At 43.3% G+C, this 12,014-nt stretch overlaps 1 protein-coding gene across 6 annotated transcripts in view; it reads left to right on the top strand.

Annotated features, from left to right (window-relative positions):
• DLGAP1 (DLG associated protein 1) overlaps window positions 1-12,014 on the top strand; it is a 312,708-nt gene that overhangs the window by 242,209 nt on the left and 58,485 nt on the right. For 5 of the 6 annotated variants that reach the window (XM_034996206.1, XM_034996205.1, XM_034996208.1 and 2 more), the window contains one exon: window positions 7,205-7,578. In XM_034996206.1, the coding sequence (XP_034852097.1) occupies window positions 7,205-7,578 (374 nt within the window). The remainder of the gene's footprint in view (window positions 1-7,204; window positions 7,579-12,014) is intronic. The other variant, XM_034996210.1, reaches the window with a different exon arrangement.

The raw sequence follows: 12,014 nt of genomic DNA, 5'->3' as shown, positions 1-12,014 counted from the left end.
ATTCCCTGCCCTTCCCCTACACGCTCACACAAGCGTGCTTTTTTCTACTTCGGCGGAGAAAAGGTTACCTAGTCTCTGTGGTTTCCGTGGAGGCCGGCTTTGGTGGAAACCGTTCTCATAGCCACGGCCCTGGAGCCAACACTAACCCGGAGAGCAGGCGAGAAGCGGGGTCGCGTTCCCAGGAGCCCCGCGCGGGCCCCGCCCTCTCACCGTGGGGCCGGCTCTGAGCCGACCACTGACCGCCGCACTTCGGGTGGCCTGGAGATGTTCAGCTGTAAATATTTTGAAACAAGGCAGCGATTTTTCCATGTGTTATTTTGTGGAGCTCCTTTTTTTTTTTTTTTTTTTTTTGCAGTATTTTTATTTTTATTTTATTTTGAGAGACAGCGCGCACAATAGAGCGGTTGGGAAGGGTGGGAGGGGCAGAAGGAGAGGGGGAGAGAGGATCTTAAGCAGGCTCCTAGCCCAGCGCCTAGCCAACTTTTGCAGTACTTTTAAAAGATGCGGCTGGTGCACCCCTTGTTGACCACTCCAAATTTGTTCATTCTCCATGCCTTTGACAGGTTCCTGCAGGGTGCAAAGTACAGTGTTGGGAGCCGTTTGGGGGCATTTTCTCCTGGGAAGCATCACTCTTTACTGGATAAGGTATTTAATCTAAGGTTTAATGGGCGGATGAATACAGGTGGTTTGGGGGAAGGAAAAGAACTGGGATTGAGGCCTCTGAGTTATGCTAACTCCACTACTTAGTAGCTGTGTAAGACAGAGACCTCAGTTACCTGCTCTAAGCCTCAGTCTTACCATCAGACAAATGGGGAGACTAATAGCTTCCTCTGTCATGAGACCATGTCTATTAAATTCTTAGCACAGTGTGTTACAGAGTAAGGATTCACTCTCTGGTGATTTGATCTAATGGTACTCGTGTAGAGTATGAACTAAAGGGGCACCCTGCTGGCTCAGTTGGTGGAGCACACGACTCTTGATCCGTGCGGTCCTGAGTTCAAGCCTCATGTTGGGTATAGAGCTTAAAAAAATAAAAAAAAAAAAAAAAAGTCTGGACTAATGTTCCATCTTATCATCTTTGTCTTCACCTGGGTTTGTGCTTTTACCTGGTGAACGACTCAGGCCAGAACGCTGGTTTGTCTGGCACTTGGTGGGGGAGTCGTCCAGCCTGCACAGCAAATCATGGCGGGGAGCTGACCTCCTATTGTCAGTTCAGCACTTCTCGGCCTACTTGATGCCAAGCAGCAATCTGATTCGCAGCTTTGCCCTGGTCTGGGCCAAAATGCATTCCCAGGATGCCAGAATATTGGTCATTGCTACCAAACATCCGTGTTGGTAACGCTCCCTAACCTCCCTTGGCTTCCTTCTTCAGCGTTTTCACTTCACTCTCAATGGGTCTCTACTTCTCAAATTCTTTTCTAGCTTTTATTAATATTCATAAAACCACAGGAGCTCATTTGAAAGAAATCTTGTCACCTACTTCAGGCTCCGATCACACGGTGGTACAATTTTAATAACTTCCCAGCCAAAAGATGAGCTAGCCTGTGCTTAACACCTCTGGAGACCAAGAAGCTCATTACCTGGCAAGAGCCCCATATTCCTCCTTTGAACAACTGAACTAGAGAATTATTCTTAGTGCCTCTCTGAGCTCTTACCTCGGTGGTTTCCCACCATGCCTTATATAAAACTAGTCCATGCCAACCTCGACACAAGAGGCTTCAAAATCATTGGAAATTCTTCTGTCTTCCTTCTCTTGCAAACTAAACATCCTTTCTCCTTAATCCACTCCTCCTAAGATATGGTTTTTCTTTCCTTGGAGCACTCTGCAATGTCCCCTTAAAGAGAAGAGCCTAGAATGAAATGCAGCACCACAATCCTCTGGTTGTTCTAGATGTCACACTTGTACGCAGACACACCCTCTTAGAAATAGGCAGCTTTACCTGGTGCTAAAACAACAGGCTTGTATTTGTGCACTGGCCCCTCTATGCCTAAGTTTATGTCCTTCCACATTTCTTTTTTTTTCTTTTGGCCTCTTCACATCCTTTTGCTTTCTAAAATAGCCTGTAGTTTCAAGTTACCTCCCTCATATGTTCTTATCCCACATGCACTACCTCTGCCCTTGCCGCTGGATTAGCAAATGTTTCCTGTCAGTGCTTCTCACACTATCTCTGGGGATGGACCAGTTTGTTTGGTGTCCAATCTGCTGCAGATCGATATTTTGGTAAAAATGCAGTAAAATGAATCACTGGATAAAGGAAATTGAAAAAACGAGGCACCCAAAACCAAGCCCTGGTCTTCTTTTTGTTAGATTCAACCAATGAAATAGTCTTTAGAATTGCTGTAAAAGTTTCTAAAAGTTTACTCTCGATTTTCATGGCATATCTCAACATACACTCATCAAATAGTTTGTGACTTGACACCTGTCTGTGGACCACACTTTGACCAGTGCCATGCTATGCATACAGGTGTGCTGGAAGTGCTTCACAACTGGCTCTCTCAGGCAGGGGTAGTATTTCCCAATATCCATTGTGTTAAATATTCACATCAAGGTCAGTTTCAAGCTATCAATGAAATGTCACTAAACAGAGACCTGGGAAGAGATGTGCAAAATTAGCTAGCAAGCTGATAAAAGCCAGTTCCAGCACCCCCACTCTTAACCCCATTTGATTTTTTAAATCTTCTTTCGAGGGCTTGTAAACTGTTGTTGGCCAGACCAAATTACCCAAATCAAGAGACCTTTGTCCTTCACAGAAACTAGACAGTGGGTTGAGGCGGGCCTTCTCTCTCTGGTGGTCTTCAGCTCAGTAAGTGCAGACCATCTGATACAACTCAGCAAATCCAGGATTGCTCTGACCGTGACTTCTGTGTAGAAGCCAGCCACTACTAAACGCAGACCGACCAACGCAGCTTGCTTTGTGGTTAATAATGTCGGAGGGTAACCTGTTAATATCAAAGAGGTGTTGTTTGACTACTGTACGACTCTATGTATATGTATATTTTGGAATTCTTTTGTGTCCTTTTGTGGTTTTTATCTGTAGTACTTATGGGCTTGTTGTATTTGTAAGAGTTTCTAAAAAGTAACAAGGAAGTGCTAAATAATTCCTAAACGTAGCTTTATGGTATATGACACATTAGCTTAGCCCATGAGAAGGTCTTACTCTTTTTAAGATTTTATTTATTTATTTTAAAGAGAGAAAGAGAGCACCAACGCGAGCAGGGGGAGAAGTAGAAGGAGAGGGCCAAGCAGACTCCACGCTGAGCTCAGTCGGTTGAGCATCCGACTGATGCCCCAGGCAGAATGTATTATTAAGAAGCTAGAACATGTGGGTTTGAGCCTACATCTGTTTTGTGGCCACCTGACACATGTGTGCTCTTGATCACAGAAGATAACCAGAGTGATAAGAAAGTCTAGATTTTTTTTTCAAAAAACCTTCACCACTACAGAAAAAAATAATTCCTGGCACAGGTCTTCCTGAGGCTTTCAACACTAGCATTATCTTCCCATGCAAATAGAGACAATATTGAATCGTCGGCTAGAAGCTGAAATAGGATAGGAATTTGTTCTCATTTTTTTTTTTTACTTCTTCTCCTTCTTTTCCTCCTCCCCTCCCCCACCCCTCCCCCTCCTCCTTCTTCAATCATTTCTTAACTTGATGTAAAAGCCGGTCTCTGGTCTCTATGCTCTGCAGTATCCTCTGAATCAAAGTGATGCCATCAAAATGTGTAACTCTGCTCTTGCTGACTCTTCTTATAAATAGGAGTCCTTTCGCCAACTTTGAGCTGGGGCAGTAAACCATCGGGATCCAAATAAGGAAAAAAATCAGTTTATTTGAAATGAACATATAATACATACATCAAGCAAAGGAAAGCAATAATAATGGTTAAAGTACCATATCTTTTCTTTTTAAAGTTCCAATTGAATAAAAGGAGCACTTGCTTTTTTTAATCACTGTTTTGAGAATGTTACTCTCAAACAAAAGAAGTGTTTCACTGATGGCATATAAGCACTTATTTTCTCTTTCTGTCTTGACCAGACAAGATTTATTTACTTGTGTTTTCATCTCCTTGAACCTCACTCTACTGCACCCCTCTGGGCACTCAGACTCCAGCGGATTCTAAATTATTCATAGTGCTGAATCATGAGAGTAGAATTAGGAAAATAAAAAGATCTTAGGAGAGAAGAAAGAATTTAGCCTGCAAAACCAGGAAAGAGTGATGCTGGGAGAAATTGGGAATTTGGTTGTCCGATTTCTGGAGCAGCCTTGTATGCGAAAGAATTGGGGCATGAGAAGGAAGGGGGTTATGGAAGTGTGAGTTGTGTCTTGGATGTCCTTTCTTCTCTGGCAGAGGGCATTCTTAAAGATTGGAATTCCTTTTAGATTTCTACTTGATAATTGATGGGTGGTGCTTCTTTGAGTGTAACTCTGATAACTGTGGCAGATTTGTGCCAAGCCCCACACTGCAGTGAAATCTCATAATGAAGCCCCTTGAATCTAACACCATAGCAGGTGATTCCTGTCTTCTGTTGAGCTCCCTTCTTCGAGTGAGGCAATCTCAAATTCTTACCTCCTTTGGGCATTGGGGTTGGGCCAGCCTATTGGGAAAGACACGTCCCCAGGATTCTCCCCGTCCAGTCTAACCCTAGTGGATTTCTAGCATTGCCGCTGCAGTCCTGCAGGTCCCCATTGATCTAAGTACTCAGTTATCCCTACTGATCCAGGAGGGGAGCTGACAACAGCCACCAGATGGCACCAAATTGCAGTTGGCCCTGGGGAGTGTCCCCAAACCCCATCATTACACTGGAAATGATGTGACACCCTCCTTTCTCTATTTCCCATATCACACATCACATCATGGCAAAATTTCTACTGTAAATCACAGCAAAAGAAAGAATACTCTATTTGGCTGCATTGTGCAGTTTTGATTGTCCACACCGAAAGAGGAAACAGGGTAACTAACAAGAAGCCATAAACAACCCCCAAAGATCAGACATTTCTTTGTTAGAATGGGGTATTTCATTTCTTTGGAATACGAGTGGGCCGAATGTCCTGAGCATCCATTTTCAACAAACTAATGAGTTCACACTGTAACGACTTAAGAGAAGTAATAAAATGATCTGGTTTCACTAGATTTGAAGAGATTGATCCTATCCTACTTATGGTCACTCCTCCTCCCACCCAGTCTGAGCCTCGGCCTCAGCAGGGTTATCCCTTCAAACCTTCCTGGGAAGCAGAAGGCAGCTCCTCAGTAGGTCCGGTGCATGACACTAAACTAAATTGGGTGAGGTGAAAAATCAGCAGTGCACAGGTTTGCATTACTTAGCCCGAGCCTTCGCTGTAGCCTAGTGGGAGAACCTGAGACCAGTGTGGCTCTGCTCCTGGCTCTGCCCGTTGCAGGTGGGCACCATGAGCCTCCACTGCTTGCATTACCTCTGAGGCACCTTAGCTGAAAACTCTAGGTGTTGGGCTGGGAATTGCCGAGAGCTCTGTTCAAATTGTTGAAGGATGTATATAGTCCGTGCACTAAGCTTAGGTAGAAGGTTTTCCCTGGGTGAGCCTCGGGCAGTCATTCATCCTGGGTAACTTGAGTGGTGGCTACATTTATATTGTTTACATTACCCCCCACCTCCAGGGCATATATATTCCATCAGGTAATCCCTAGGAAGTAGCAAAATATTTTGGTCCCTATCTCTTTTACGGTTAAGGAAATTACTCCAAATCACAAGCCAGTGGAACGACAGGACAGCATAATAGGATCCTTCTGTTTATTGTTCCTTATAGGACACTTCCTTTGAGTGGCCCAGGAAACATCCAAATATTAAAGCAAGTTATTTCAATTTAGTGAGATGGCCCCAGTGGCAGCTCAAACGAGAGTTGGGATCGTGTGGTCAGGAGTAGCTGATTGGGTGTAACAGTGACCGCCTGTTGTGAATGGGAAAGGCATGGGGGGGTGGGGGCATGTGACGGAAACACAATAGTTTGAATCATTTTTAAGAGGACTTAACAAAAGTCTTTAGAAAGCTGGCAGGGAGTTCACTTGAAAACGTAATCATTCTTTCTGATCTGTATTTTGTACACCATGCTCCACAAATGGAAAGCTGAAAACCAGTGTGTAAATCTTCATATAACCTCAGAGTTGTGATCAGGTAGTTGGAGAGAAGAGCAAAGGCTACTTTAGCCAGAGCCTCTGGGAGGATCTTGACTCAACTGTACAGGTCCAGAAAGGACACCTTTCTGCACAGACCCAGGCCCCTGAGTTGATTAAGTAGCCTTGAGGGACAGCATTTTACGGAGTAGGCTCATACAAGCCAATCTCCCACCCCTCCACCCCCCACCACAGATTTAGAAACGAGGGAGACTACACTAGGATACTTTTGTGCAGTATATTCCCTCTAGAATATACTGCTCAGAAATAACAACAAAAAATTTCAGAAAAGAAGTTTATATAGTGAGCATCTATCCGGAGGAAGGAAGGTGGGAAGGAGAGGGGAAGGGAAGGAGAAGAGGAGGGAAGGAGGGAAGGAAGGAAGGAAGGAAGGAAGGAAGGAAGGAAGGAAGGAAGGAAGGAAGGAAGGAAGGAAGGAAGGAAGGAAAAAAGGAAGGAAGGAAGAGGGGGGAGACAAAGACAGGAAGGAAGAGAGGGTGGGAGAAAGAAAGGAAGAAACAGCCCAGGAAGCTGGGACAGCTCTGTGCGCCGCCGTGCCCACCCCCCGGCACTTCCCACTGTGGTTAGGATCAGACCACACTTGCTCACAACCTCTTTGCTTTCTTTCCACCACTGCAATCTTCTCCAGTGAGTTATGTTGTTTAACATTAGCTATATTTCGTATTTCCCTGAGCAGGCAGAGACTACGCTGGGCTTATCTACATGTATATACATTCTCTCTCAGGGTGTACTGTTGCCTGGGAAGATTTCTACAGATGGCTATCTTATGTTAATTCATATTAACTTCCATTTCAGAAACGTCCATCTCAGAGGGTGGTGTTTTCCGGTCTTTTTTCCCCCTCAGTCTTGTGGGAGCGTCTCCTCGTAGGAGGCTCAACTATCCCCCTGAAGCAGGGATCTCACTCTATCAACGGGCTTGTTTTCATGCTCAGTGTCTTTTTGTGTTTCATGTGCCCTGATTTCCAGTGGATGTTAGTTACAATACAGAAACTGAAACCCACACAGAAATCACAGTGTCTCTGTTTTCACTGTCTTCCAGTGTCATCTTGCATTACAACATATAAGAAGACACCACCTCCAGTCCCACCCAGAACTACCACGAAACCTTTCATTTCTATCACAGCCCAGAGTAGCACAGAGTCTGCCCAGGATGCCTACATGGATGGACAGGGCCAGCGAGGAGATATTATCAGCCAGTCTGGACTGAGCAACTCCACGGAGAGCCTGGACAGTATGAAGGCTCTGACAGCCGCCATTGAAGCTGCAAATGCCCAGATCCACGGCCCTGCGAGTCAACACATGAGCAACAACCCTGCCGCTGTCACTACCACGACCACCATAGCCACTGTCACTACAGAGGACAGGAAGAAGGATCACTTTAAGAAAAATCGGTGTCTCTCTATTGGGATACAGGTAACAGCCTCCCTTTCTGTCCTTTGAAATAGGGACCCCAAAACTCAAGAAATTAAGCACTTTTATTTTTCCAGAAGATTTGCCATCTGGCCATTTTGGGTGATAGGGCCATGTGGGGGACCAGATTTTCAAATGATTGGCTCTGGAATTCCTACGTTGTTGAATGTGACTTAAAAATTATGAAGAGATTTTGTCTGTAGGCATTATTAGAGGCTGCTATTTTTGTCCTCTAAATTGAATGTGTGACTCAAAGCATTGGGATAGCTAAACAAACATGAATACAATCACGCACAAAGTGCCCTCAATTCCTGATGCACATTTTGATTCTCAAAAAAGGAGTGGACATCCAAGAATAACCTGGGTTACTGAGCTGTGTTATAGTATGTTCGACACTACTGAGTAACCATCTGAGAACAAAAATGAGAATCACTTCTCATACATGTGGGAGTGAGGGGGAGCAAGACCAAAGTGACTGGTAGTGTAGAAAGCAATCACTCACATCACAGCTTCATGAGCAAAGAATGTGCAGTAGTTTCAGCATAATTGTTGGTTATTTAATCATGCATTTCAAAAAATGGTAGATAATTCAGCAGGCTTCTCAGTTCAGCCCAGTGTTTTCTGCTGCTCAAAGATAAGATCAAACTGATTCTTGTTTTTCACATCTGTTCAGCTTGGCTTACCCTGCTAGAAATTTCCTTCTCTCAGTGGAGAAGAGTCATGCCCTTCTCCCTTTTTTGTTGTGCCATATCATGCAGGTGCCCTTTGAATAATAACTTCCTGACGTGGCAGCCAATAAATCTATTCACAATGAACCAACTCTAAGGCACATCTAAAAGCCAGGCGTGGGGTACATTTTCACAATGATGATGTATTTTCACAGTGCATTCTGCACAGTGCACTTCTAAAGGGCAATTAAATTTTGTCTAGTAGCAATGAGTCAGATGGTTTTATTTTTTTTAATCTTTTTTTTTTTTATTTGACAGAGAGAGACACAAGCAGGGGGAGTGGGAGAGGAAGAAGTAGGCTTCCCGCTGAGCAGGGAGCCCGATGTGGGGCTCGATCCCAGGACCTGGGATCATGACCCGAGCCGAAGGCAGACTCTTAATGACTGAGCACCCAGGCGCCCCCAGATGGTTTTATTTTATACATATATAACCTACAGGTTACCATAGCACAAGCTGTCAAGTTTCCTAACAGAACTTGTGGCACTGGTGCCTGGTACTAGAAGACACAGCAGGAGGCACATGCACAAAGCCAGCCTCCGCCCACTCCCACCTCCCCCTAGAAGCTAACTGCTCTCCCAACTGCTCAAGGGATTTGGAGGAGTAGGGAAGAGCAGAGCCTGGTTCTCTGTGCTGTCCAGGTAAATGACGCCATCTTCCTGAGCCTGTTTCCTTAACTATCCCTCACAGAACTATTTTGAGATTGAGTTAGGCATCTGCCTTCTGCTCAGTTCGTGATTCCAGCTTCCTATGGGGGTACAGAATTTCAATTTGGGATGATGAAAAAATTCTGGACGTGGATGATGGTGATGGTAGCACAGTATTGCGAATGTACTCAATACTGGCTGGAACTATACACTTAGAAGAGGTTAAGATGAAGAATTTTATGTCATGTATATATTACCCATGATAAAAAAAAAAAATCTACTTTCCTTATCTGGCCCATAGCTGGCATGGGGCCATGTTAGTTTACTTCTACTTCCTTAATGTTCAGTTAAGTTTTTTCTTTATTTTACATTATTTTTCAATAGATAAATATTCCTCTGGTTCAAAATTCAAAAGTTACAAAAAGGCGTTCAGTGACTAGTCTCCCTCCCATTCTTATTTAATAGCCTGTCCATTCTCTTTGCCGGAGAAAATTAATATAACCAACATTTGCATCTCTGTACAGAGATACTTTGTGCATATTCAAGCAAATATATATTTTAACTTATTCCCCTTTTTTCACCCAGATGTTAGCATATACCTCACCCTAGTCTATATCTTGCCTTTTTGCTCTTAATAATAACATATTTTAAAGATAGTTGTTTGTCAGTCTTACTGTTCATTTTATTTAAAAGCTTCTATATATCCATCTTAATCACCTCCCAGGTCTGCCGGTTGATCTCATAGGTTCTTCTCCAAAGAATTCTTTTTTCTTTTTTTTTTTTTGAGTAATCTCTACACTCAACGTGGGGTTTGAACTTACAACCCGGAGATCAAGAGTCACAAGCTCTACCAAGCCAGCCAGACGCCTCTTCTCCAAAAAATTCTTACTCAGAATAAAGCATTCATATACATGAAATCCACCTTACATTATTGTCATTTTCACCCAGTCAGATGGAACTACTCTGAAACCCACATGTAATGTTGGGGAGAAAGTTTTGTTTCAGATGCCATCCTGCCATTTAAATATTTGAATATTTTAGTGAGTGGAAAAATTGCTCTAACTCTTCCTTCAATCACTGTTCACTACTATAAAAACTATATGGAAGGACTGAGTACTTTATGTGGTTGTTTCATTTAGCCCCTACAACAACCCTATGGCATAGGTGGTATGATTATCTCTACCCTATAGATGAGAACACAGAGAGGTTGATAACTTGCCCGACGCCACACATCCTACATTGACAGCCTAGACTGTACCTTGGTGCTTAATGTGACCATGCTATACCACTTCTTTGATGGAGAATAATAAGTAAAAATGCAAAATGCAAAACAGTCATCAAATTTCATTACACTGTAACCCAATTTAAATCCTAATCCCCAAAATTTATAACACTAGGATCTTGAACTCCTTCCCACTCTTTACCTCTTTAGGGTCAGAGTTTCCAAACCTTACCCAACATTTTTAATTTAATCTATGCCTAACAGCTAACATTACAATCATTTACTCTACAACCTGTGTGAGTTTAGGCTAACTACTTAATGGTTCTAGTTTCCTCATCTGGAAATTTAGAGTAACAGTCACTATTCCACAGGGTATTTTATTATAGGTTGTAGTAAAAATGGGCTGATACATGGGGTACCTGGGTAGCTCAGTCGGTTAGGCATCTGCCTTCTGCTCAGTTCATGATCTCAGGGTCCTGGGATCAAGCCCCACATTTGGGCTCCCTGCTCAGCAGGGAGTTGCTTCTCCCTCTCCCTGTGCCTCCCCCCACTCCTGCTCATTTTCTCTCTCTCTCTCTCTTTCTCAAATAAATAAATAAAATCTTTTTTAAAAATTGTCTGATAGAATATATGTAAAGTTCTAAGTGTAGTGGGCTCACTAAATATTAAATCTAGTTATTATTATTACCTTCCTTTAAAATCATAGCCAAACTTGCTGAAATTTTATCTGCTAAGGGTTTTCTTAATTTTGTTCAAGACAGATATAATTACTATGCAATTTCTTGAAACATTCTGAAAGTCACTTCACAAATTTAAATAGATTACCCTAAGTACCATGTAAGAGTGGTGACATTTGTGCATTTTTGTCACAAAGATAAATTTACATACAAAGACTAAAGCTTGGAAGATAAACACTTTAATGCAAAGCAGCTATAGGTTTAGATAGGTGGGGTGGGGCTTGAACTCAGAGTACAAGGTCCTCCATCCACAGAATGCAATGTCTTCCATCCTTGTCCTTGAGACCCATGCATCCTTTCTTTCTCCCTTTCTCTATGCATTGAGGATCATGGTTCTTAAGGGAAATACCTATCATGCGTCATTGGGCTAAGTTTCATTGGGTAATTTTGCTACTACCCCATATTGTAAAGCTGCAACATCCTACTTTGGCTGACACTCTAAGCCTTTTTCATTGACATGAGTGTAGCCACATGGAACCAGTTAGAATCCCATTCAGGAAAATAGAAACCATGCTCAGTTCTCAAACACAGGCAGTTTGATACACAATGTTGGTTCTACAGGTATGGGAAGGTTGAGAGAGCAATAACGCGATGCACTGAGCAATTACCACTTCTAGGACTAAGGCAGCAAAAAGGGAAAGGTGGGGTTCCCAGAATTGAGATGCTCAGGGGAGAGTCCCCAGTACAGCCAGCCTCGGACCACCACAGCGGGTGTGGTCAGCTGGTGCTGGGATGTCCAAGGGAGCAGCACATCGGTGCATGGGTCAAGAGGGCTAGAAGCTAGAGCACAGCTGCCTTTGTATGCTGGAGCAATGCCCACAGAAGGTGGAAACAGAAAGAAAGTCCCTTCCCTCCTCCCACCTTCCTTTGTTAGAATGTAACTGGAAGCTGGCCAGCAACAAAGCCTGGGAAATGTAGTTTGCAGAGTCCTGGCCCCAGTGCCACAGAGCAAATGGGTATAAAATATGGGCCTGGAGCTGCTAGACAATAAGTAAGTCACCAGAAAAAGTCACTTTGTCCAATAAATAAATAAACCATAAGCATGTGTATTAAAAAGCTTGAGATGGCTAGGGTGAATTTGTAGTCTTAGTTCACTTAACTCTTAAGT

The sequence above is a fragment of the Mirounga leonina genome, unplaced genomic scaffold, assembly GCF_011800145.1.
Source record: "Mirounga leonina isolate KUSES-001 unplaced genomic scaffold, KU_Mleo_1.0 Mir_93, whole genome shotgun sequence".
NCBI lineage: Eukaryota > Metazoa > Chordata > Mammalia > Carnivora > Phocidae > Mirounga > Mirounga leonina.
The sequence above is the reverse complement of the archived record's forward strand: the minus strand, read 5'-3'. Positions and strand labels throughout refer to the sequence as shown.